General features: G+C 40.3%; 1 protein-coding gene across 3 annotated transcripts in view; it reads left to right on the plus strand.

The window, feature by feature from the left end:
- LOC119852107 (interferon regulatory factor 4) overlaps window positions 1-27,569 on the plus strand; it is a 122,773-nt gene that overhangs the window by 65,803 nt on the left and 29,401 nt on the right. Inside the window, exon 8 of one of the 3 annotated variants that reach the window (XM_043508390.1) lies at window positions 14,371-14,433. The exons of 1 other annotated variant lie outside the window; for it this stretch is intronic. In XM_043508390.1, coding sequence (XP_043364325.1) covers window positions 14,371-14,433 — 63 coding nt within the window. Of the gene's footprint in view, window positions 1-14,370; window positions 14,434-14,998; window positions 15,170-27,569 lie in introns of those variants that run through there. One more of the 3 variants, XM_043508392.1, reaches the window with a different exon arrangement.

Genomic DNA, 27,569 nt, shown 5'->3' on the forward strand with positions numbered 1-27,569 from the left:
CAGTCATGTGCCCAGTAATGGCTCTCTCAACACTGGATGTTAACACTGTTTGTTCTTAAGAGGGCATGTTGACCCACAACATTGCTGAGGTTGTCCCTGACCTGTTTTGAAAAAGAGCCATAGGATCCTGAACTTCTACCTGAGATGTCGGAGAGATTTTTTTGAATGATCACCCAAAAGTTGTTTCTAGATTACGTAATGATTTTAAATAGCATTTCACTCTGTTGTGATCAGCTTATTGATTGTCCATCTATGCTATAGAGAAAGTTATGCAGTGGCTCTCTCATAGACCCAGCTTAAGAACACAAGAATGGCCATACCGGGTCAGACCAGTGGTCCTTCTAGCTCAGTAATCCTGTCTTCTGAAAATGGTCAGTGCCAGATGCTTCAGAGGGAACGAACAGAACAGGGCAATTATTGAGTGATCCATTCCCTGTCCCAGCTTCAGCCAGTTGGAGGTTCATTGACCCCTGGAACATGGGGTTGCGTCCCTGACCATCTTGGCTAATAGCCATTGATGGATCTGTCCTCCATGAACTTGCCTAATTTTTTCTTTTTTGCATCCTGTGACCAGTACAGAGTGCTGCACATTATTCTGAGCAAATGCAGAGATTATCTTGATATAGCCATTCTTTTGCCTGTGGAACATGTATCATCACAGAGGGTGCCTCTCTTCACCATTCATAAATAAGTAACAGCCCTTCTGCAATCCCTGTGTGTCCTCAAAAAGATGTGAGATCAACTTTGTCTGCCATAAAGCCTTTGATCTATTGCAGTGGCTATTTAATTTGACCCTTTGATGATGATTATTTAGCTCAGTTTTAGTAGTATCTTTCCCATGGGCCTGATTTAATACCCATTAAAATCAATAGAAAGACTTCAGTTGAATTCAGAGGGCATTGGATTAGGCCCCCACCCCCATATTTGGGGACATCTTCTGTCTCATGCAGTGGTTGGCCAGCTGTTACCTCCTGTCTAAAGTCCCACCCTCTTTACAAAGGTCACCAACTCACGGGACCTGGCTGACCCGTTTACAATATGGCTGCAATTTCTAATGTTTACAGGTCCTAACCATGTTTGTAGCAATGTTGTACCACTGAGCTAAAGCCTTGGGCATGTCAATTTCCATTTTAATAGGGCTGTCAAGTGATTAAAAAAATTAATTGTGTGATCACACTGTTAAACAATAATAGAATACCATTTATTTAAATATTTTTGGATATTTTCTACCTTTTTTAAATAAATAGAGAATGATGTACAAAAATAACTGCATTCAAAAATAAAACAATGTAAAATTTTAGAGCCTGCAAGTCCACTCAGTCCTACTTCTTGTTCGCCAATCACTCAGACAAACAAGTTTTGTTTACATTTGCAGGAGATAGTGCTGCCTGCTTTCTGTTTATAATGTTACCTGAAAGTGAGAACAGGCGTTCATATGGCACTGTTATAGCCAGTGTCGCAAGGTATTTATCTGCCAGATGCATTAAAGATTCACATGTCCCTTCATGCTTCAACCACCATTCCAGGGGACATGCATCCATCCTGGTGATGGGTTCTGCTCGATAACAATCCAAAGCAGTGTGTACCGATGCATGTTCATTTTCATTATCTGAGTCGGATGCCACCAGCAGAAGGTTGATTTTCTTTTTTGGTGGTTTGGGTTATGTAGTCTCCACATCGGAGTGTTGCTCTCTTAAGACTTCTGAAAGCATGCTCCACACCTAGTCCATCTCAGATTTTGGAAGACACTTCAGATTCTTAAACTTTGGGTTGAGTGCTGTAGCTATCTTTAGAAATCTCACATTGGTACCTTCTTTGCGTTTTGTGAAATCTACAGTGAAAGTATTAAAATGAACACGTGCTGGGTCATCATCCAAAACTGCTATAACATGAAATATATGGCAGAATGCGGGTGAAACAGCAGGGGACATACAAGTCTCCTCTCCTCTAAGGACTTCAGTCACAAATTTAATTAATGCATTATTTTTTTTAATGAGCGTCATCAACAGGGAAGCATGTCCTCTGGAATGGTGGCTGAAAGGTGAAGGGGCATACAAATGTTTAGCATATCTGGCATGTAAATACCTTGCAATGCTGGCTACAAAAGTGCCATGCAAATGCCTGTTCTCACTTTCTGGTGACATTGTAAATAAGAAGAGGGCAGCATTATTTCCTGTAAATGTAAACAAGCTTGTTTGTCTTAGTGACTGGCTGAACAAGAAGTAGGACTGAGTGGACTTGTAGGCTCTAAAGTTTTACATTATTTTGTTTTTGATTGAAGTTGTCACAAAAAAAATCTACGTTTGTAAGCTGCACTTTCACGACAGATTCTACTACAGTACTTGTATGAGGTTGAAAAATACTATTTTTTGTTTATCATTTTTACAATGCAAATATTTGTAATCAAAAATAATATACACTTTGATTTCAATTATAATACAGATTACAATATATATAAATATAGAAAAATGAAAAATATTAAATTTCAATTGGTATTCTATTGTTTAACAGAGCGATTAAAACTGCGATTAATCACGATTAATTTTTTTGAGTTAATCACGTGAGTTAACTGTGATTAATTGATAGCCTTACATTTTAAGTTCCTTAAGAAGTAATGCTGCCTTCTGCTCTGGAAATAAGATGCTCTTTTGGGTGGAAAAATAAGCTGAATAAACAACATGAATAATGTTTGTAATTCTAGAAACCTTAAGGATCACACAAGGATTTCCTGGGCCTTTCTCAGCCCCTACTGGCTTACTACTATCAGTGTCATTGGTTATCAGTATCATTAGTAATAGGTTTTTTTGGCTGTTTCACAATGACTCAGTCACAATCGGTACTAATTCTATTAATATATTAGTTGCAGCCGAGTCCACACAAGGGATAGACGGCTATCACTTTCAGCATCTGCAGTGCACTCACCTTTAATAATTTTCTTGGTTAAAATTCAGTAAATAGAGCTGACCTTAATTTCCCCAGATTGGATGCTTCATACCAAACATGACCATGATAGGGGGAAAATAATTCAATTTTTGCAAATTGTTAAACAGATCTTTTGATTATCTACATTAAAAATGTCAAATTTGTGCTCCCCTCTAATTAGTGGTCCATTAAAAGTGCACCAAATTTCAAGACTGGTTCAAAATGTCACGTGAACAGTTTAAATGCTGTAAGTAAGACTGAGATTTGATCCTAAATTGTCCACTGTCAAATTGTTCACTGTCAATTGTTGCGGAGGTCAACAAAAGGTCAAGATTCAACTTTAAAGGAAATTTTGAATGATTGGCACAATTTATTTCCATCAGCTGTCAGGGAGGCAGCATAGAACAGTGTACAAGGCACTAGACAGAGTCTGGAGGTTTGGATTTTGTTCCCACCTTTGCTGCTGAACTGTTGTGAAACTTTGGGCAAGTCACTTCACTTCTCTACTTCAGTTTCTAATATTTAAAATGGGGATAAATGATACTAACTTCCTTGGTAAAGCACTTTGAGATATGTTGGTGAAATGCACTACGTAAGAGTTAATTATTTATTATTAAATTATGAGCATCTATAGGAGAAAATTTATTACATTTCCTTTTTGAATTTTGTTAATCCTTGGTGCAAGAGACTATGCAAATCAATACTCCCATTGGTAGGTGGAGTGCATTCTGGTAGCTGCATACCGAGCATGTTTGCTTGCCAAGTTTTGACCCTAGTGGAGGCAAATCATGGTAGTAAACCTTGGCTACAAATTGCTGCATTTTGACTTAAACTAAGGAAAGAACTGAACATGCTTTCCATATACAGGATCTAGTGAGCCGAAATTGTCATGCAACAACACCCCTCCATAGTATTATTCAGTGCAGTGAAACCACAGAGGTAAAATGGCATACCGAGAATACAAAGGTATCAGAAATTAGCATTGACCAAAATATTGTGAGCACTATAAGACATGCCAAAGGGTATTCCAGACAATAGAGAATTCATTCACTATGGAACTGAAAGAACGTCCGTCCTTCCAGTATTTTGGACATATGACTATAATACTAAAAAGAAGTGATGGCCACATTCTCCATGGTTAAAGATGGGCTCATTATAGGAAAAAACATGTGGCTAGTTAGTACATTTAATAAAATCTGTTACAATGTATGACAAAGTGACTAACCAGGTTATAAAATAGTGCCGATTGGGCCAGACCATTGTCCTAGTGGTGGTGCTTCTGGACTGTTATCGAGCTTGGATTTGATTTAAAGTAGCAACACCTTTTTTTTTTTTTCCCCCCAAAAAGTATTTGGAAACTTCAGCCATTGCAGAATGTGGCTGCCCCTCTTCTGAGCAGTTTTTCTCAGCATATAACACCCATGTGCCAGTACTATCTTGCAGCCAAACAAATAGCTGCAATTCTTTATATTGGTACTGATCCATAAAGCCTTACATTGTTTTGGTCCTTAAGTCTGAATTGGGGCTTTGCTACGGGCATTGAGCAAGGGTCAGTGCATTGTTATACTGGCCCAGGAGCAGATAAGAAAACGGATTATGATTCATACTCACAATCTGGTCCCAAATTACCTCTTTTACTCCAGGGTTGAAGGAGGAAGGCAACTCAACTCTGAGTTCATTAAATAACTTGAATCAATATGATGCTCTAACTGATTATTTTAATTGTGTACAATAGAATGTTTGGACACTGATACACACATTATGTACATACACCCCCCCCCAAATAATATGGGGACTTGGGTTTTGAAAACAGTTCAACCGTGGGGCAAGGGAACAGGTTCTTTTTAATTTGCCCAATTACTTTGGGAAAGTTTTAGGGGAGGAGGGAGCAATCCATGAATCAGTCCACTCGGTTCATTTAAAAATGTCTCTTCATGGCTTTTGTTCAAACCAGGAACACTATGAGCCACAAAGGAAAAGAATGTTATTGAATAGAATACAGTATGGTTTAGATAGTAATGTTCCATTAAATGTTTAAAACCTGTGAGCTACACAAATTTACACAAATATGTATATGGGGACAGTGATGTGCTTCCAATCTTTTAATAAGTGGCTACAATCTGGGGAAAAAAATCCTTTAATGGAGTTAAAGCATGGGGTCGTGGGCTTGGAGAGAGGTTGGGCAAGGGACTGGAGAAATCTAATTTGTTTTCCCATTTAAATAGAAACTCAAAATTGTACTCGAAGGAGGCTTCACCACTTGGCAAATAAGTTTATATTAAGTGCACGCACTGGCTGTTTCGTGAAAGACATACTGAGTATATTGATATTGTAGGAGGTTTCCCATTTGTGAATTGAAAGCAGCAGATTGTGGAGGAGAATGGAATGCAAATCTTCAACAGGAGTTGCAGGCATTTGATGCATTCCAAAGAAAAAGACTTTTTTGAAGTGACTAGTGATTTTGGTTTCAGAGTAGCAACCGTGTTAGTCTGTGTTCGCAAAAAGAAAAGGAGTACTTGTGACACCTTAGAGACTAACAAACTTATTTGAGCATTTTTTCATCTAACAAATTTATTTTGGGTGCCTCCGTATTTTGGGTGCTCAGTCTGAGAAGCTGAAAATCAGCCCCCTTTGAAGAGGATGGGTGCTGAATGCTTTCTGAAAATCAGGCCCAGTCCTGGTGTCTCAAGTTGGGCACTCAAAAGTCAAGGCACTTGAAATCATTGGTCACTTTGGAAAATGTGGGCCTTGTTCTCCAGATGCATATTTGTGAATCCTAAGGATAAAAGCCATCCCTGGCAGAGGTGAGGTTAGTTTAGCAGCATCCAGAGAGTGTGTGAAATCCATCAGAGGGTGTGAAATCACAACAGCCCTCTCTTTCATTTGGCAGCAAGGCCTCCCTATTGGACATTGGTGTGTGGTAATATTTCATGCAGACTTTTTATCTCGAATGGACTCTATGTAATCTTTACAAGACTGCAAATGGAATATAGGCTGGTTTGAGATTTTGAAGAGATTTCCAGTAAGGTGGTGTGTCTTAAAGCATCATAGCACTTGATGACTCGAATGGGAGTCAAGACAGTCTTTCATTTGAGATATGCAGATGATGATAATGATTGTCATCTTTGAAAGTAATTTACTGAACATGATGGAAAAAGAAAGATCAGAGTCATCATCTATTTCAGTCCTATAATGAAATTCCCCACACTCATTCTCCCTCCCAAGGGATGACAGCAATGAGCCACCTCTCAGCTTCTATCACAGTTGGTGGTGTTGCCCTGCAGTGGACAGCTGCTTAGATTGTGTGATGGCTGAAAATCATAATGGATAATGAGGAGAAGTAAACCAGTGTCAAAGTGGACTGGCTCATTTGGCCACTAAAGGTAAGAAAACATAGGAACACATTCAAATGTGAGATAGGCTGGGCTCTGATTTTTGGCCTGTTAGGCTCCTGTGGCTTTATCAAACTGTGGGAGCTTTATAATCAAACAAATAGGGGATGGTGGCAACTGGAGATCTGAGATCCAGGGCAGCTTTTAGGAGCAATATGTCTTTCTTGAAAGAGGACCAACAACAGGGTTTTTACAGCTATCACATGGAAAGAGGCAAACCAAAATGAAGAAGGCATTTCTTCAAGAACAAGCGCCAGGCAGACTGTGATTTTTTTTTTTTTAATTGGCCAAAAGAGGGCCATAATCATGTAGACTGAGAAAACTGATTGATTGATTAGTTAAGCAAATATAAGACTGAAAAGCCTACTGTGAAGGTGCTGATTTTGACATTTTAATAGTCATCCTCATGCTAGCCCCAACTTTGACTCTTCATGCTAATATTTCATATGTTAGAGGAAAGTTCTGCCTGCATGCAGAGGGGCCCCAAAAGACCCCACATGCAGTGGAATTTCCATCATCCCATTGCATAGGAGATTGGGATTCTGCAGCATCTTGTGCTCAGAGAAGCTTGGCTGAAGTGCACAGCGAGTTGTGGGTAGACTAGGAGAGTAGTTCTTGGGGGTTTTTGGTTTTGTTTTTTTTTCTTAAAGGTAAACCTGAGCTCCCTTGTTGGTGCTGTTTTAGGGCATGAGATGATGAGATATAGCTGTGATATCTCGCCCATCCACTTGGATTGAGCTCATTTGGAATAAGGCTCTTCTCTTCTGTAATAAGAGCATCCATGCAGGGAGTTGATCAGGAATAGTCAGTCTGCTTTAAATTCATACCCTTAATCCAAATTAATTTCTCAGTTCAGTCAAACACAGACTAACAAATGTATAAGTGAGCAATTTTTCATAGTGGGCACTGTTGTAGCTGTGTTGCTCTCAGGATATTAGAGAGATGATTACCTCACCCACCTTGTTGCTCCAGTTTTTCACAGGACATTTACTTTTACCTGAGAACAATTATACTGGTGAGGATTTTTCTTGTGTCCTTTCAAGTATCACTTCCCATCTTTTTGCTAGATACTTAAAAAACTAGTTGCCTGCAGTTGGCATGGAAATCTCTCCCATGTATTTGACTCTCAGATTCCGTGTTGATGGAAAACATATTAGGACTTAGATAGATCAGAAACAATCTGTTCAGTGCACCATCTTCCTCTCTCTTGCAGTCCACAACTTCGGTAACTGACAAGAAACCGAGATCCTGTTCTCATTGAAATCAATGGCTAAACTCCTATTGACCACAATGAAAACATGACCGATCTTTAAGTTTCATAGGGCAAAGCTTGTTAATGCCACTCACTGTATGTGGTCATTTAGTTCTTTCTTCCAATACTCTCACTAGCAGTGTTATAGAAAAGAGAACAGAGTGAGAGCTGTCAGTAAACACTAATATATCATTAAAAGAATTTATAATGTTTATATTATAAGAATTCTCTGTGTGTGTGTATATATATATTTATAAAAATATAATTTTTTAAAGCAGCCCAGTTTCTTCCTCTACATACCAGACCCGTCACAGCAAAAACAGTTCTTGTGTGTTGGAGTAAAGGAATACATGCCTCTGAAACAAATTGGGGTTATAAAGATCTTAAAACTTAATAGATTTTTACTATAAAATAAGCAGTCTTTAAACCAACTTTAGCAGTTTTTATACTCCATGTACAGTAATAACATCTGTCACTTACTTAACACCTGATGAGGCTCTCAAAGTGCTCTGTGAAGACTGCTAGGTATGAGCATCCTCAAGTTACAGTTGGGCAAACTGAGGTATGGAGTGTCATATGACTTGCCCATTGTGTCCCAACAAAGCAGTGGCAGGTTGCCTGACATCCTAGATCCTTGTTTTAACCACTAGATGATGCTACCTCCCTTTGTGTGATGTGTACAATCACATTTACCATAAATGAAAAACAGTAGCCAGAATTTATTTGAACAGAGGCTATTTTTAAATCTAATCCAGACCCCCCCCCAAAAAAAACACAAAACAATTATGCAATAAACTGAGTACTACTGAGTGGGTGAGGGAAATTCTTGGTGTTTTCTATCCTGTTTTACTTAAACATATCGTGCATGGCTAAATTTGCGTCATTAGTAATGTGCAAAGCTTTATTTTGCTTCAAAAGAGAAGCATTTGCCCATGCTAAGAACTCCCCCTTCAGCATGTCCTTCCTGCTCATGTTAACCAAGAGTAACCATGCAGGCAGAGTTTTTGTTTTTTCCACCAGAAGAAAAGAACAGAAGTTGCCAGCGCTCATGAAATAGACCATCCCAATTATATCAGCTGTCAACAGTCACTGCAGCTGGTTGTTTGTCAAAAATATTGTGGGCCAACATCAACTGTCAGATGAAAATCACAGAACATTCAGAATAGACTCCTGTATATCCTTAAGTTAAATAGAAATATCAAGGTGGAGAACTCATTTGTTTCTAAATGGCTAAGTGGGAGATTTTTTCGAAGGCACAAAAAGTTAGGCATCCAACTGCTACTGAAAGTTGATTTCCTCTTTTTGCCTTTGAAAATCTCCTTTTATTGTCCAAAGTACCTTGCTTCAACTTGCTACTGTGGGGTAAGTAGTTCTAAAAACACGTTATGTACATGAAACCTTCCTCCCCATACATTAATACAGACATGTCTTCCTTGTTCTGCTTATTCAACAGGTTTTTAAAATTGCACAATAAGGCACCAGCTATCTTGAGAGGTTTTATGTCCACGTGTACATGCGTAATCTGTGTAAAAAGAATATTAACAAAGTTGCAAAGTGAAACACTCAAAAGTTAGGAAGTGCCAGAATTAAGGTTGCCTGTGCAACAGTTAAGAACATAAGAACGGCCGTATGGGGTCAGACCAATGGCCCATCCCGTCCAGTATCCTGTCTGCCAACAGTGGCCAACACCAGGTGCAACTTTAATCCAGCCCTCTTGTGTGTAGGCATTATGGTACAATCTTTGGTACATGATCAAATGATATTTTTTCCACTGGCCCCCTACCTCATTTCAGTGCACAGGATGGACCAGCTTTTGGAATGAATCAGGGTTGTGTAGTGAAGGAGACTGTTGTCTGTAGGACTCCTGCTTCATTTATTTTCAGAAGCTGGAAGAGGTGTAATGAATGAGGCAGGGAATAGCAGGAAGAGACAAGACGGTTTCACGGTTAAGATAATTAATTGCTGCCCTGGGGAATTAGATTCTATTCCTGCCATTGTTCCTATGTGTTGCTGGGCAAGTCACTTACACCCAGCTTTTCATAGGTGATCACTAATTGTGTTTCTCTCATTTTTTGGGTGTTTTACTTGAGACCTGGGTGTCTGATATGCACAAGTGCTGTGCACCCAGAGCTGCAACTGAAATCAATGGGAGCTATATTTTGATCATATGAAGTGAAGTACTCTGAAAAATCAGGTCCTCGTCATGGTAAATTGAGCACCCAGAATTAATGGGTTCCCGACCTGTAAAATGGGGATAATAATATCCTCTTCTCTCACAGCCAGGCTGAAAATATATTCAGTAATGTTTGTGAAGCACTCAGATATTAGTCATAGGCGTCATATAAAATCTCTTGAGGAAATTAATAATTCTATCTTCAAAGCAGGGTTGGAACAGCATGTAGTACTTAAGGCCTGGGGCCACACATTGAACAACAAGAAGAAAATGAAATATCGAATAGCTTGTTCATTAAGTGAGCACTGTCCATTCTGTGAACTTAGAGGCAGGGGTACTGCAGGAAAAAATATGTGATCATGTAATTAAAGAATGTATCATAATGCATAAGCACAAAGGGACCAAATTAAGGTTGTGCCACAAACATCACACCCTTCCAGACACCCCATCCCAATCTTGCCCTCACCCTTAGTCTCCTTGCCTAGCCAGTCCCCGTCCCCTCCTGCACTCTACTTCACACTCCTTGTCCCCAGTTTCCTTCCCCCACTCACTGACTCCCAGTCTCTTTCCCCACTGCTTTTGCTCTTCAGCTCCCAGGCATGGTCTCCTTGCCAAGTTAGTCTGTGTCCCACTACTAGCCTCAAGTACCAGTCTCCATACCCCAGGAGTCCTTGTCCCAATCTACTTATCCAGCTTTCTGCCATAACACCGTAGGTCTCACTCTCTCTTGTCCTTTCTTCACTTGAATCAGATGGTTTCCTCCTCCACACTGCCTGGAGGCCAGCAGGATGGTCACTGATAGCAAAGGAGAGAGGGTTCCCTGCTGTATGCAATGGTGTTGTAGCTGTGTCAGTCCCAGGATATTAGGGAGACAAGGTGGGTGAGGTAATATATTTTATTGGACCAACTTCTGTTGGTGAGAGACACAAGCTTTCAAGCTACACGAGTTGCTTTTCGAGTCTGGGAAAGGTACTCGGAGTGTCCCAGATAAATATAAGATCGAGAAGATAGCATATATGCTAACTACTTATGCTAAACTAAGGGACTGTTATGGGGTCACTTCCCCTTGAATGATCCCTAGAATATGTGCTAATTACTTATCTGTATTGATCTTGTATTTAGCTGGGACACTCTGATTATCTTTCCCAGAGCTGAAGATAGGTTACCTGCTGTCAGTCCTAGTGCTCAGTCCCACCCCAGCCTGGAGTAGGCATTATAGGGAGAATCCAGCTTTCTCCCTGTAGCCTGGGGCTAGAATATGTTCAGTTGCTCCGTAGGGAAGGCACATGCACGGTCTGGTCAGAACTCTAGAAACTGTAAGAAGCTCTCTGAGGATGGAACTTTTAAGGATTTTAGCTGCCAAGCTGTAGTAAGTCTCTACTGAGCATGTGTGAACTACAATTTTTCAGAGGCTTAAAACTTGGTCAAATTTGCAGAGATTTTCAAAGGGAAGATCAATGGCACATCTGACAGTCCACCACCTGCAATATTTCAAGTTCCATCTTCAACGTATGAGGGCGCTAAAGCTTTTCAAAAACAAGGTTACCAAAATGTATTTAACATTGAAAAACAATGTTGCTTTCCCTACTCTTGTTTTCAGAAATGGCCGAACTGTTGCAGCTGAAATGTTACCAAAACACACAGCCTGAGGCAAACCCCTGACATGGAAAATTTTATGCCATATGGTTAAAGTTTGGCAAAGTTATAAGCAACTGAAAATAGGATCTTATAATGGGATGTGTTGGTTGAACTTAATAGGCTTTCCTACACCCACCCTGATTTTTTTTTCTGTTAAACTTCATTGAATGCAATATGTAGGTAATTCTATTATAAAGAGTGCATCCCTCCAGCACAGAGACATCAAACTGCTGTGATTCTAACTGAACGTCTTGGTGATTCCTTTTTAAATAATTCTCCTCCTCCCCCGCCCCAACCCCCTGGCCATGGCATTTTAAGACATCACACCACCCCTTATCTCAGAGCAAGGACTTAGCTCATTTTATCACCTGTAGCTATGTATCCTCCTGCATGCAATGACCCTGATCTTCAGAGATGCTGAGCACCCACACAACCATTGAAGTTGGGGGAAGCAGCAGGTTCTTGGAACCTCTGAAAATTAGGCCCCAGGAATCTAGCATTAATAGACTTCCCAGAATATATAGGGCAGGGAAGAGTCCCCCTCCATGCACTGGAACTTGTCCTAGGCAGGATAAGCATGCACTTTATCCCACTAAGGAATACCACAGTCTCACTGTGGTTCAGGAGGTTCATTGGCTGAGATACAATGCCTCAAGGAGCTTCTCTTTGGGTGGGGCATCTCTACAGTGCCCATTAATGTGCACCATGCCTTAAAGGCACAATTTAGCACTATTTGTTGAGTCACAAGAATGTGATCAGCACTGTCCAGAACAAGATATGGTGTCAACCCTATGGAGCTCACAGCCAACCTTCTAATTCTATCATGTTCAATAACATTCAGAATCTAGGTAACTATCGGATCAGATGGGGTTCTCAATCTAGGGGGTTGCAGACAGGTATCAGGAAGTTGTGACTACCCTGCCCATCCCATATTGCTAAATGGGAGGAAGAATCCCAACTAGGTCCCTGCTAGCTGCAGTGGGTGAGGGAGGCAATATGGAAAAGGTTGGGAACCACTGATACAGGGCATTTAGAAAATCAACCTACTGCCTGCATTTTTGTTTCTAGCAGCATTTGCCCACTTGTCAAATCACAATGCAACTTGATCAGGTCCACATGCTATAGAAGTGAAACAAATGTTTTTAAAGAAACATTTGGATATTTTATGTAAGTTGAAGTATGATTGCATCATGTATCAAGGGGCGAGGGAGTTATCTATTTTTGAGAATGAGATGGAAATATTTACTGGCTTATATATTGATCAGACTGATCGCTGACAGTGGGACAAATTCTGACTGGACTTAGACACCATGCAGCCCCATTAAGTCCTTGGCTACAGATATTTCTGTTTAAATCATTCTTCTGCACATCTTTTGGGGCTGCACCGACTGTTTTCAAAGTGAAATGCACTTGCCAGAGTATATTCATATAGATCACACACACACTCATTCTCTCTTACTTTACTTTCCTACCATGTTGTAGTGATGTAACTGAAGACAGAATCAGACTAATGTTCTACAGAAAAAGATGTATTTATTCAGCTGCCTAAAGCATTATAATGAATCATTGGGATTTTCCTTTGAAGAATTTAGATTTTGTCCCTGCTTGTGTACTTCAGTGGTCAGTCTTTCTTTCTGGGTTGTGCAGTTCTTCTTTTCAGAAGGTACTACAAGCTTTGGGAGAGGGAGCACTGACCACACACTAGTAACAGCTGCTGAACAAGCCCAGGGTTGGGGCTTTGCTCCTCATCAATCCAGTTAGGACGAAACAATACACTAATATCTTGAATTATATGAGGCATATAGTGCCTTCACTATGATTTTTCACTTTCTAAAACCTCTGATCATGCAGTCACTTTGTAACGATATGTGGCATGCATCTGAACATTCTATCTATAGATCTCCATGTACTTTATGAACACGTATTATGCTTCACAACTTCCCTGAGGTAAATAAGTATTATCATCAGGGCTGGGGAACTTCATGACATTTGGGATGTTGTGAACCTTCCAGCTGTACTTAGGGATTGCAAAACAAGTTTGCATTCATGAACCTTTTTTCTGTAATGTAAACTCCAAGGATGTCTTGATTAAAAACAAAAACAGAAGGACAAAAAACCCCAGATGCTTTATTTTCTAGTTAAGCGCTGCTTGTGCTATGTATAAGGGTAGAAGACCATTCCCTAACACCCACAAAAGCTAAACAACTGCAAGTACCCTAGGATCTAGCTCCTTGCCCTGCTGAAAGTGGCAGGGAGATAGAGACATGCCTCCTTTGCAAATCTCCTCCCTTTATGTGGGGGTGGAAGGAGGAATTCCCAATGGGGAATGTTTTGGGATTGGTTTTTCCCCCTCACCTTTTTTATTTTTTATATATAATAAAATAAAGTGTGAGAGAGAGTCTAAGGGGTGTGGCATAAAAAGAAAAACCTATATGGTTTTTCTTTTTATGCCACACCCCTTAGACACACTTTTTTTTTCTCTCTCTCTCTCTCTCTTTTGCTCCCAGTTCATTTTTGTTTTTCTCTACTCTTTACTTTGAGTCTCTCTGAAGGGTAGCGCTTACACAGAAGCTTTCAAAATGTAACTGATCTTCAGAACCCATAATGTCTGTAAGGGTTTGAAATTAGGCACAATTAGTTCATCCATCTAAGTATGATGCCCATTTTATACCTGGGTGAATGGAGGCACAAATTGGTTAGGGGAAGAATATTCAAACCTGGATTCCTAAAGTTAAGCACCCAGATAACAGGCCTGATTTTCTGAGATACTGAGCACTAATAATTCCCATTAAAGTCCACAGATCCACATCAGATATGGTATCCTCCAACCTCCATCCTGTAGCAGTCCAGGCCAGTAGACCTGGCTTCCTGAAAGAAACAAGGAGTGCTCCTAGAGCTCGTTGTATGGGAAGTCTATAACCATGGCTGCCAGCTCCTAGTCTTGGAAAGTTACTATAGGTTAACTCCCACCTCCCCTTTTTCTTGCCTTCTAGTCAAAAGGAAGGAGGAAGAAATGGCATCCGGAGAGCACTTCCCAGTGTGGAGCAAGGCAGCATGTAAGTGCTGGTAACTGGCCTCTTTTCCCCCTTCCTGTAACAAGCAGGTGGTTATAATGAGAGGCTTCTGGAACTTCTCTGAGCTTAATCCTGGGAACACAGGGGCGGCTGCCAAGTTTCAGGCATCTGGTGTGATGTTCATATAGTTGTTATACCTCTCCACTGCCCCTTTGGCATCTTAGGGATTCACCCAGGGTGCAGGCCTTTCTCCAAAGCTTCTCTTTGAGCTCTTGGAGAGGAATATAAGGCAGCCAAAGCTTTCCTCTCTTACTGCTCCCCCTGCTGGATCCAAATCAAAATGAAGCAACTGGGAAAAGGAGTTGTGCCTGGCTGTTCCAGTGAAGTCTGAAACAGAAAGGGGGACTCTAACCACACCAGCAAAGGAGATAGAGCTGTATGGGAGTGCTGCTCACCCAACCCAGGGAGCAGAGAGCGAACAAAGCTCTCCTCTACTCCAACCCTTCCCTCTCCTAACCTCCCCACAGCAGTAAGGAAGATAAAGAGGCCAGAAAGGCAGGGGAGAGAATGGTGCATGTGATAGATGACAGGGATTTAAAGGAGCGGGACGGGATCGGAGCAGCATAGAGCCTGGGCTGAAAGAGGGATACAAATCTTGGGTTGCCAACAGTCCCTGATTACAAGGGACAATCCCTTTATGTTTTTCATCTCTGTACCACAAGATCAGGGGTTGCTGAATGCTGCAAAAAGCAGCAAGAAATACCCTTGGCGAATGTAGGTGAGTACTGCTGCTTAATTATTATGAATAATAATGATGATGATAGCAGGAGGGGAGGTAGGTGGGAGTGCTAAGAAAACAGACCCTTATTTTTAAAATGCAATGCTGGCAACCCTAGATACCGAAGAGGACAGGGGCCGAAGAAGGTGTCTAGAAGGAAACTCCTAACCCCTCTTAATCAACCACTTCCCACTACCTGCTACACAGAGATGCCAATTAGGAGGAGTGAGGCGGGGGAGGGAAACGCTGCTGCTCCCATCCAGGTTTTTGCACTTGCTGGAAGTTCCATGGACCGGGGGACCCTTCCCTGGCCACTTTTAAGCAGTGGTCCCATACTAAAACAGTACGGCTGCTGCCAGAGAGGTCTGGAGCATCCCTCTGACGTGGTTGCTGCACCACTGAAATTTGACCGACAGTCCCCTGCCAAGGGAGACCTGGGGTCCATGCGGGAAGGGGGATGAGCAGGGACCCCCTTGCTGGGGAGGGGGAGGATGAGAATTTGCCCACCTGCAAGAACTATCTGAATTGGCCCCACACACCTGACAACCAGCCCGCCCCTGTCAAGCTGCTCTAGGCTATCTCTGGCTGCCCTGTCCCACTTTGCTCCCCCCCAACTTTCCCTCTCTGTCACCTTCCATGGGAGTGAGCCAGGGTACCCAGCAGCAGCAGCAAACAGGAGGACTAAGATAGAGCGGGTTCTCAAAAATGGGTGTGCTCATTACACCAACAGACAGGGCTCACAAATAGCCGGTACATGCCTGTACGCCGAACCAGCACCTCTCTGAAACTATGAGCTCAGTCTTCAGAATCTCAGCAGTGTCGTTTACTAAAATTAAATCCCTGCTGAGCATAATGCTCTCAGTGTTTGCTTTCTGGCATTTTTGCTTGAACCGAGCTGCCTCAGTCCGCTAATAGTGGAAGGAGATGGGGGCTCTGACTCACCTTTCTCCCAGGACACAAGCCTCAGGGCCTTAACAAAGAGGGAGAATAAGTCCAATGTATCAAAAAGCAGCATCCTTCTAATCTAGGCTTCTTTCCTAATTCCCGGTGACAGTTTGCTCTGGCACAGCCTGACTCCCTCAATCCTCCCCTTGCCCCATGCTGAAGGGGGCAGAGAGATTCCTGCCTCCTTTACACACCTCCTCCCTTTATGTGTGGGGTGAGGGAGGAAATCCCAGTGGGGAACATTTTGGGATTTGTTTTTCCCCCTCTCTGAGGAGAAATTGGGTAGCTATAGTGCTGCAGTCCCCCAGGGCAGGGCCAGATTAAAGAATTTTGGGGCCCTGTGAACTATGGAAATCCCACCCCCCGCATCATCTTCCTTAAACTAGACAGAGAAGAGACCCAGCTGCCTACAGCACCATACCTGAATGGCGCTAGTTCACCATACCTGGGCCGGATTACACCACTCGCTGAAGTTTGGCCTGCCCCATTTGAGTCATGACCCAGGAGGAGGCAGCTGGGCCAAACCTGGTCAGGGCCCAAATAGGGCTGGCAGAAAAATGAGCCACTCTTCCCTTCCCAGATGTCCCACCCACCAGCCTGACCCTCTTCTTCCCTTCCCATGCACTACCACCAGCTTGATCCTCCTCTTCCTTTCCCACGCATCCCTATCATCACCCTCCAACTCTCCTGACCCATGAGCGTCTATACCCACCCCCTCTCAGGAGCCTCAGCCCAAGAAGCCCTCCATCCTCCCCACCTAGAGGCCCCTTCCTAGTTACAAGTGGGGGAAAAAAAACCCAGGCATATTGCAACTGGCAAAGCTGGAGAAAAGTTGGCCAGGCCAGCTAAAAGCCAACCAGGCAGCAACCGTAGGCCTAAACATGGTTATGGGCCCGCAGAGATCAGGGTCCCTCTGCAAATGTATAGAGTGCACATCAGTTAATCCAGGTTTGCTCCTGGGAAATTGTTGCAGATCCCAGAAGGTCCCAAATCACAGTGTAAAATCCCCCTAATGTAATAGATAACAATACTGTATCACTCTTATGTATAAAAATTAGTAGAAGAAAATATTTACTGTTACCAGTACAAAAAAAGAAAAATGTTTATTTTTTTATCTTGACTTTTACTAATTAGAAATTATACTTTGTTTGGCAGCTTGCTATTTTTGTGATTTTTTTTTTTCTTGCCCCTGTGTTCCTCAGGCTAGTCACATTTCATGCATGACTTCTTTTAGTTTATTTATATTTGAGACATAAAGAGAGATTGCTTTGATGTTACTGTTTTTAAAAGCTTTCTTCAATGAGGATGGGACCATGTTAATTGCATTTATAAATATATTGTCATATGATGCTTTAGCACAAGTGTTTTCCCTGTTTTAAAATTGTAATACGCACTTTAATTTGCGGTTAGTAAAATGTCAGACTTTTAAAATCTTTTTGCCAGTCTCCAGCTTTTTCCTGTAATTGCGTCAGCAGTAATGCATCTCCTCTTTGATTATCAGGTGTTCTGTTGGTTGAAATTTGTGCATTGAAAGATGTTTTGACAAAGATGGTTTTTGACCAGAATGATCATTTTTTGAAGAAAATTTTCCTTTTGGTGAGATTTCCTCCCCCCCCCCATTGTTTTTAAAAAAGGAAAAATCAGTTGCTGAAGTAATAAATAGGTAAAATATTTCAGCTTTTGAAAACCAAAATTTGAAAACTTTTAGAGACTTTGGTTTTGGTTTAAAAAAGAAAGATTTTTGAAAACAGAAAAATTTAGGGAGGTTGGGTTTTTCCATATAAAAATAAAAAAAGCTCATAACCTTTTTTTTTTTTTTTTTTTTTTACAATTTACCTTGAGAAATAATTTGCATTTTTAAACCAGCTTTTTCTTATGGAGTAAGACTTTAAATCATCATAATAGATCACATTAAGCCTTTTATCTTTATTTACTATGGACCAGAATCTTCCAACCTTTCATGGGGATTAGTTCCTTACTCTTTGACTTCAACAGGATAACTCAATAGGACTAGTTGTGGGGTAAGGTGCTATTCAACACAAACCCAGCTTTTCTTCCTTAACCATTTTTGTTAAAAATGGAAATGGTGCCTGGGTTACAAACAAAATGCTTGCAATTTACTCATAAAGCTAGAAGTTTTAAATTTTGTGTCAAAGTGATAGCCCTTTTCCTTGAAGAGGCAGAATCTCTGGCTTATCTGATTTCAAGATGGAAAGGCTGGATTGGAGGTAAGGTCCATCGAAATAGCAAATCGATCAAAGGATTATATTTACTATGAAAATGTGCATTATGAATTTAGCCCCTTGCTGGGTTAGTAAATTGTTCTTGAATAGGTCTTGATTTATGTGAATGTATTCATTATTTATATCTGGTAAACAGTTTTCCACGTATCTGCACTTTCAGTGTGTGTTGTTCATATGATTGGTCATGTAAACCATATGGCATTGTTTCTGCTCTTTGACTGGATGACTGAAGGTTTTTAATGAAAGGATAAATTAAATGAAGAACAGCAAATGTTCATAAAAATTTTTAGCAAAACTTAAATGCCTCGAGAGTAAAATAAACAGATTAATCAAAAGGAGAAAGTGTTTCCTACTGGTGTAGTGAAAAGAAATGGGAGTTGGAATACCAGGGATCTAGTCCAGGTTCATACTGACTATGTTAAGGTTTTATGCTGGCGCCTATCACTGTACTACCACATAAAATCAATAGCAGTAGCAAAGTCCCTTGTGGACTTTATGGAGTCTCTGGCTCATCCCCTTTTTGGGGGGTAAGAACTTTGGTGTGGAGGTTTTGTTTCTGATTTTTAATGGTTTTATTAATTTAATTTTGGGGGAGATGGAGAGGTTGATTTTGTGTTTGTGTGTAGAAGAGAGTGTCAGTATTGCCAGCATCATTTTTATAGTAGGAATGCCTTTTCAAAGACTCTCTCTGTACCCATGGGTAAGTCATTAGCCTTCTCTGCATCACTGTGTACATATATCAATAATATGATTAGGATGGGGTGAATATTGCAAAAATAATCTGTTAATCTTCATTTAGATTTTCAACTATGAATATTACAGATTTTTTGCAGAAAACAAATATCAAAATTGAAACTGTATTTGCACCTAAACCCTGAATCTAATGAATTTACACTCAAAAATGAGTCAACAGAAATATAGTGGGTGACTTGTGTGTGTAATCAAAACACCTCACTTTATGAATGAAAATACAGTGCACTGTTTGTAAATGACCTAGACCAAGAATTAGGGCTTGTCTGCATGAGGAAGTTAGTCCAGGTAGGGTATGAATTAAAAGCTATTCCGGAATAAGAGTGTGTACACAACGAGCTACTCCAGAATATTTTATTCTGCATTAGCTATTCTGATCAGTTTCCCCATGCAGACATGCCCTTATCTGGAAAATTTTTAATAATAAATGCAAGCAAAATACATGCACAAATCACAAAATAAGACACGCTACATTTGTTGTATGAATTAGTCAATTATTAGCCCAATTCTAAAAATGAATGTTATTACATAGAGGTATTGTGAAGTTGTATCTGAGTGTTCCTAAAGTGCTTTGGGATCCTCAGCTGTTACATAACTGTAAAATATTTATGCTGAATGAACCATAATACCCCATACATTGATTTTAAAGGTTTTGAAAAAACATAGTGCATTCGTTTACTAGCTAAGGCAATAGATCTCATGTTTGACGTTACTTTCTGGGTTGTGAGAAACCAACAGTAAGTCAGTGTGTAATAATTGCTTTGAAATCTCTGCGCACAAGAACATCCTGTGCAGTTAACAAAAAACAAACAAAAAAAATGGTGGGAATGGGGGTGAATTACTGTAGCCTAACAATCCACTCTTTAGGATAAAGGCGTCATAAAACCATGCCCCACCTTGCCCACCAGCAGTCTGGATAAACATAGAAGTCCACTGTCAACCATTATATATTCAAGCTATATCATATTCCTTTAAAAATGTTTGTATGTCTCTGAAAAACCCTAAGCAAAAACATTCTTCATTGAAACTCTCGGAAAATGGCCAAAGTCGCCTGGAACTGGTACATGAAATATTTCATCCAGACGGCCACCCTTCCTTTTCTCCCCCCCACTCCACCCCAGGAGAAATTCCTGACATTTTTTATACACTCAGTAAGGATTAAGGGGATATACACAAATGGTATCTTGGAATAGGGGTCACCTGACTTTCAGGGATGCTGAGCATCCACGGCTCCCATTAGAATCAATGAGAGGAACAGTGGAGACTCGTTACTAGAGCTCAGCCAATAATTGATTTTTTTCAGGTGAGTGGCTGAACTGAAAAATCAACACCTCCCTCCACAAAACAAATGATCCCCCTCGCACCAAAACAAAAAACTGAAAAATTCATGTGGTTCAAATGAAAAATTTCAGATGTTGATTTGAAATGACTTTTTCTAAATGAAATGTTGATTTGAAAATGATGAAAGGTTTGATTTTTTTTTAAACCAAACAGCGAAAACCATTCACTGAATTTGACCCAAATTTATGAATAGTTTTGGTGGCCCCCCAAAATGCATTTTTTGGCAAGTTTATTATTTGCCCCCCCCAAAAATTGCCTAGCTCTATGCTTCTAGCAATCAGACCAGCATACAGTGATATACAGAAGCCATTTAAAGAACTACCCATGAGATGTTCATGATGCTCAAACATGGAGACTGATCCTCAATTGATGTAAATTGTCATATAGCTCTCTTGATTTCAATGGAGCTAACAGTTTACACCATCTGAGGATTCCCCCCATGATCTTCATGCAAGTAAGATCAACAGTGTTGCCAGGGCATGGGCATCGTCAACTCTTATGGGGGTCAATAGGAATTGATGGTTTCAGAACCTCTCACAGTCATCCTCAATGATAACTCAATGATAAAATGACTCAAGTCACAATTTTATCGTTTCAGTCATGGTGCAAAGCTTCTGTTCACTGAAAAATTGTGTGTTCTTAGAAGAAAATTAAGACTATTGCTTCTTCCACCATCATGTAATATTATGTATCCATTTTAGAATTATTGATAAAAATACTTCAGCTACGATCTCTCCTCTCATACCTCAGAGATGCCAACTCCACTTTTATTGCAGCCCACTTTAGGCAAGTTGTAGTAGATAAGCATGCAACTGCCTGCTTTCCATGTGTGTGCATCGATTTTAAGGCCCAAATATAAAGTGAAATAGATTATGTCAACCCAGAAAGAAAGAACAAAATACTGTTTGCCTGCAGGAGTTCACTGTTTTTTCTAGAACGTGGAGCCATGTTCTGAGAATTGGAAACCACCACCTTAACCATTGTGCAGCTCACTTACATATCCAAAGGGTTGTCTCAAAATGAGAGCACATTGTTCTCCTGTCTCTTCATATTCCAGAGTTAGGCTATATTTTTTATAAGTTGTGGTATTTGTATTTTTACTCTTTTTAAACATTTATGATTATATACAAATGGAAAATTACAAGGAGAAAGACGAAAAAAGTAATCATCTTGTGTGGAGAACGCAATTGCCTGTTTCTTAAGATGAAGACAAAATATGGATACCTACCAAATGTTTAGCCGACCCTCTGCACCTTGAATGTGACTATATATGTCACATATTATGTGTACCAGTTATATGTACCATCATGAAAAAACACACCCCTGAGTGACATAAGTTACATGGGCATAAGTGGTAGTGTAGACATGGCCTGAGTGTCTCTCACCTGATTTACACATTCCCACCTTAACAACTAACCTATATTAAACACATTATGCATGTTAAATTACTTGAGTCCCTATTTGTTTTATTGTTTGTTTTTTTTTAATCAGCTCTCCAAACTAAAGGTTATGCTGCTAAAATAACAGCCACTGTGCTAGGCGAGCCCTGTTAACACTGACCCAGTTGCAATCTTGCCATCCCGTTGTCCTGTCCGTCACGATTGTATGGCAGAATGGGGCGATGGGTGGGCTGCGGGCGGAACGGGGGGAGGGGCTCTGGGCTTGGCGCTCCGGACAGGGCTGAGAGCTCTGCCGCAGTCCCAGCCGGGGCCAAGCTCTCAGCCTCTGCCCCCCACCCTGGCGGAGCTCTCGGCCCCGCCTCCCCCTCCACCCCGGCCAAGGCCATGAGGGGGAGAGGAGAGGCGGAGGGCAGGTGGAATGGGGGCAGGGCTACGGGGGAGGGGCTCCCAACTTGGTGCTTCAGCCAGGGCTGAGAGCTCCGTCGCAGTCCCAGCCAGGGCCAAGCTCTCAGCCGCCCCCACCCCCGCCGTGGCCCCAACCAAGCTCTCAGCCGCCCCCACCCCCGCCCGGCCGGAGCCGTGGGAGGGGCTGAGAGCAGTGAGTGGGGGTGGGGCCTCAGCCAGAAGAGGTGGGCAGGGGGCTGGCCTCCCCCTGGGGAAGCTTCACTTGCCACCCATGGCTGTGCCACTTTAAGGTCTCTAGTATAGACATTAGCCTCAGAATTTCTCATCGGAGACCCAATTTTGATTGTAACAGTGGCAGAGTAACGCCACATCCCCGTGGTACCAAAATCCTCTTGTATGAACAACCACCCTAACAAATGTGTCAAACCCCACCCTCCAACTGCACTGAAAAGAAAGCCCCACCCCACCAAGAACATCAGTCACACATCCCGTGTGAACGCTCCCTCTTAAAGCTTGTCTATCATCTCCTACTTGGCAGCCGCTTAGCAGCACCTCTATGAGGACAAAAAGTACTAGAGAACGTGTGTTAAAGCTATTCTGTGAATAGGGTAGGTATCAGTGAGATTTACAGAGAGAGTGAGCATAGAATACAGCCCATGAGTAGGGAGCAAAAAAGCCTACCTGCAGTGTATTGTTTTTGGTAGGGGCTGGAGAAACTCAACAAGAGGGAACTTATTTTTCTCCTTCGCTGTTGAGGAAGGGTTCGTTCACATGGTGTGCTTAGAATATGAGATGGCGTTTGGAAATAAGATGCACAGTAGGATTACTTGTTGCTCAGACCTGTGCATTTTCCTGCCCCTTATAAGGTATCTGCCATTGCATGCAACAAGAGTGGATATTGTGGACAATAATGATCTGCATATTAGCTGGGTATTTCTGATGAAATGATTAGCTGAAAATGGCTGACAATGTTGATGCACAAATTGGCATAATTCGGGTTAATAACCTGTTGCAATGAAGGGGGCAGATCCCCCTTCTCAGAGCTCTTACAATCTGTCTGCAGGCTCACACTGCAGAAGTTCAGTGTGGAGACATTTTCTTCCTAACCATAATGTTTTAAATAAATGAAATCTTGAATTGTGTAAAATTGTAATCTGTCATGCGACCCAGATCACAAAACAGAAGGATTATGTTTGTTATGAATACAATTTGCAGTCATGAGGGCCATTACTGAAAGAAGAAACCATTCCTGGTGATACTTTTCCTGTCTCTATATATTTTCATAAGACAAACATGATTTGCAAACATGTTTGTGAATGAAATCTTTTAGTTTAGTTTACGGCTGTCTCGGGCACTGTTAGTTACTAATGAGTAGTCACATGACCTGTGAGTGTTCAGCAATGCTAATCCATGAAGCGTCCATGAATTTTTAGCACATCACTTGGAGTCTTTTTATCAAAATGTCTTTCTAAAAGATAGGCTTTAGTTCAGCCACAATGATTGGCTCAATAATATTCATTGATGTACTAGGGAAGAATTCTGTCCATTACAAGAATAGTCAGAAGGAATTCTATAGGATGTATTGTGCAGACAGCAAGAATAGATTATTATAGTAGTTGTTTTGGGGCTGTAATATCAATGAAAGTGAAGAGTTCACAAATTAGCTATAACCTGAAAATGATTTGGCAAATACTTATTCATAATGAATATATTCATGGAGATCAGGATAGTTTTGTGAACAACTTGCTATCCAAAAAAATTTTTTTAGCTCATAACTTCAGTCCAAAAATTCCTTTAATTTGATTTAAAACAGTTTAAGATAGTCTAAAATCAGAACAAAAGAATGTTGTTCATAATGACAGGTACCGCCAGCTCCGTTTACTACTTTGATAGCATGCCATGATAACAATTGCATTAAATGTGACGAGCAGACCAAACACCAGTAAAATATTCCTGAGAGTGGAAAAAAATGTAATAGCACTCATGGGGCATGTCAGTGAGTTGAACGTATAGGAAAAAATATAGGATTACCTGATATACAAAAATCCTGCTTTTCTTTTTTCACAAGAATCAAATTAAGAAAATTTTTTTTTTAAAATGAGCGTGGATATGCAGGTGACATGTGCAAATGATGCGTATCAAGTACCTTGACATGGGAAAAGGGTGTCAAAAGAAATTAGTGGGCAGTTTCATATGAGAATTCAAGTAGTTGGGAGTTTACACAGGCCCAGATCCTGAAAATACTCGGCTATGTCTACACTAGGCTATATCTACACTATATCTCAAAAACACCCCTCTAACTAATATAAGTTTCTCCGACAGAAGTGCTAGTGTGGACAGCTCTCCTGCCGACATAACTACTGCTGCTCTGTGGGGGTGGTTTAATTATGCTGATGGAAGAGATGTAGACAGATATAGCACATGTAGACATAGCCTTGTGTACACATTTCACTCCACCTACCTAAATAGTCCCATTGACTTCAGTAGAACTACTCATGTGAGGTAAATTACATGTGTGCAGAAGTCAGAGCCTAATGTTAGAGAGCTAAACTGATCGTGAAAGGAAAATGTAAGCTAATATCTGTGCTCCAAATACAGGTAATTTTTTTCATATAGTTCCTTTTCATTTTTTTAATGAAGGATAATTCTTTAATAGTAATCTGCAATTGCAGATTACTGCAGGGATGAGGATAGAACAAACTCCTAAATGGAAAAATGTCTAGATACAAGACAGCCTGAAGACAAGACAATATTTTGCACAAGTCAAAAACAATAATATTCCCAAAACAAAAATAATTAAATTCTTAGAAATATAATCATGAGAAAGGGGGGCCTGAGATATGTGGCATATATGTCATACTCAGGTTATGAGATGCACATTACTCAGCACTGCACATGAGCTATCCCACAACAGATTTTTTCCCCTTGACATTATACATACATTAATCTCATCTGGAATAGTGGCAGGATAGTAGCTGTATTGTAGATGTTCCCAGTGATAATTAGTGGGTATTCCTTAAATAGAACTAGACATGGAGATATCTACAGCAAATTAGATAGATTACCTTGTAAAAGTACATAGGCAAAATAAAAATATTAATCCAATAAGACACTGTATATGGTAAATATGGTTAGGCATATATAATTTATACAAAATACATCCCAGATCCAGCTCTCCTTAAAGTCAGTAGAAAGACTCTGGCTGGCTTGAATCTAAATTTAGTCTAAGTCTAAACACTTTAGAGCTAAATTCAGGCCTGATGAAAACCATTATCCCAAATTGCATTCCACTCAGGGTGAATTTGCTTTTTAGATTTGCTGTTATGGACAGATATGCTTTGATAGGAGGCAAGGCAATACGCTGGGAAACATAGATACATTCTAAAGGACTCATACATGTTGAAAGCAAATTTGAAAGGAGCTATGGTTTGCAGGCAATTTTGAACAATAAAATAACTTTCAGATTGAACCAAAACCAATTTTTAAATTTAAAAAAATTTTTTTTTGTGAATCAAAAACTCAAAGAGAATTTCACTTTGGATCAAACAAACTATTTTGGTTTGACAAAAGTGAACCATTTTGTTTTGATTTTTGACTATCTTAAACTTTTAAATCAAATTAAAGGAATTTTTGGAATGAAAAATTATGAACCAAAAAAATTGAAATGTTTCATTTCATTTTTGTTTTTTTATTTTTACTGAAACAATTTGGTGAAACTAAAATATTTTGAAAATTCATTATGGTGTCACTGATTCTGCATTCCCTGCCCCTGCCCTCCTCATCCTTTTAAAAAAAAAAAAAAAAAAAAAAAAAGCCAAAAAATTCCTAGTTCTACATTTGGACAATTAACTACAAGCTGTAAACTAAACAAGTCAGAATTCTGGCAATATTTCCAATCATTGCCAATATATTCATCCACCCCAATTCCCCAGAAAGAATTCATATCCAGCTATAGATGCTTTTCATCCTTGGCTGCCTTACAGTATGCTGCTCCATGGCAGAGACAGGATCTCAGAGGTCTTGCGCTAACTTCCTGTCAGCTACTGTCACTAACATGAAAGTTCCAAAGTTCTGTGTCTCAAGGTACAAAAAGCGTATCAGTTTTTGTCATCACTAATCGAATGACAATATCATGATATAAAAAGTCTGGAAAATGAAGTGTCCAATACTTAACAATAAATAAAGACTATAATCGTATATTAAAATAAATTCAATCCAAAGACAATACTCTATTGTCTATAAGAATAAAAGCAAGATATAGGCAAGTAACTAGAGGATACTAAATGTTGTAATTTAGTTGAATCTGGATTCAAGGATTCTTGTGATAATTGCATTGTCTCCTATACATTTTGAATTAATAACCTTAACCAGTTGGATTCCAGTTAAGGAATTTAATACAGCAGTTTGAGAACAGGACCATCTTCATGATGTGGAAATGGGGGAGGATTTTATAACCATATAATAATGTCTAGCTCGTACATTTTGCTTTTCATCAGTAGATTTCAAAATGTTCTACAATCTTTAAGATATTTATCACCACAACTTCCCTATTGTGTAGAAAAGCACTTATCCCAATTTTTTCAGATGGGGAACTGATATAAGAGTGACCAGCAATGTTTAAAATGTTGAAGAAAGTACAAACTAAATAACTAGAAAATAGAGGTGGGATGTGAGATACTTTTGTAGCCAGTATAACTCTCATAAAAGGTATGTCAATGTTGAGAAACAGCTAAAATTGACTAATTGATTTTATTGGCTTTATCAGTAGTAAAATAATATGGCAAGATTTACAAAAGTGCTCAGCCTCAGCAACTTCCATTGTTCTCAGCTCTTTTCAGTGTAAGTCCCTAGGTGCTGACCATATTTCACAATGTGGCCATTTCATTTAAGCTGCATCTGCACTAGAAGTGCTGCAGCGGCGCAGCTGCATTAAGCTGGCAGGAGAGAGCTCTCCTGTTGACTTAATTACTCCATCTCCCATGAGAGGCAGTAGCTATGTTGGTGGGAGAAGCTCTCCTGCTCACATAGCGCTGTCTACACCAGTCCTTTAGTCTGTAATGTATGTCACTCAGGCGTGTGGGTTATTCAGATTCCTGAGCAACATAAATTATACCAAAGAAAATTCTAGTGTAGACAAGATGCCTAAATGGGACCGGAGAGGTTTTGAAAATCTGCTCACACTGGAATTCATGATAGTCCCTCAGTGGAAAAGCGTTATGAATATGCAGCTTTTTACCTCTATGGGATTGGTTCAAATAATCAGATATAGTTTGGTAGTAGCCAAATGTAATTATTAGAGCTGAGCACACAATGCGG

This window comes from Dermochelys coriacea, chromosome 2 (genome assembly GCF_009764565.3).
Source record: "Dermochelys coriacea isolate rDerCor1 chromosome 2, rDerCor1.pri.v4, whole genome shotgun sequence".
Lineage (NCBI taxonomy): Eukaryota > Metazoa > Chordata > Testudines > Dermochelyidae > Dermochelys > Dermochelys coriacea.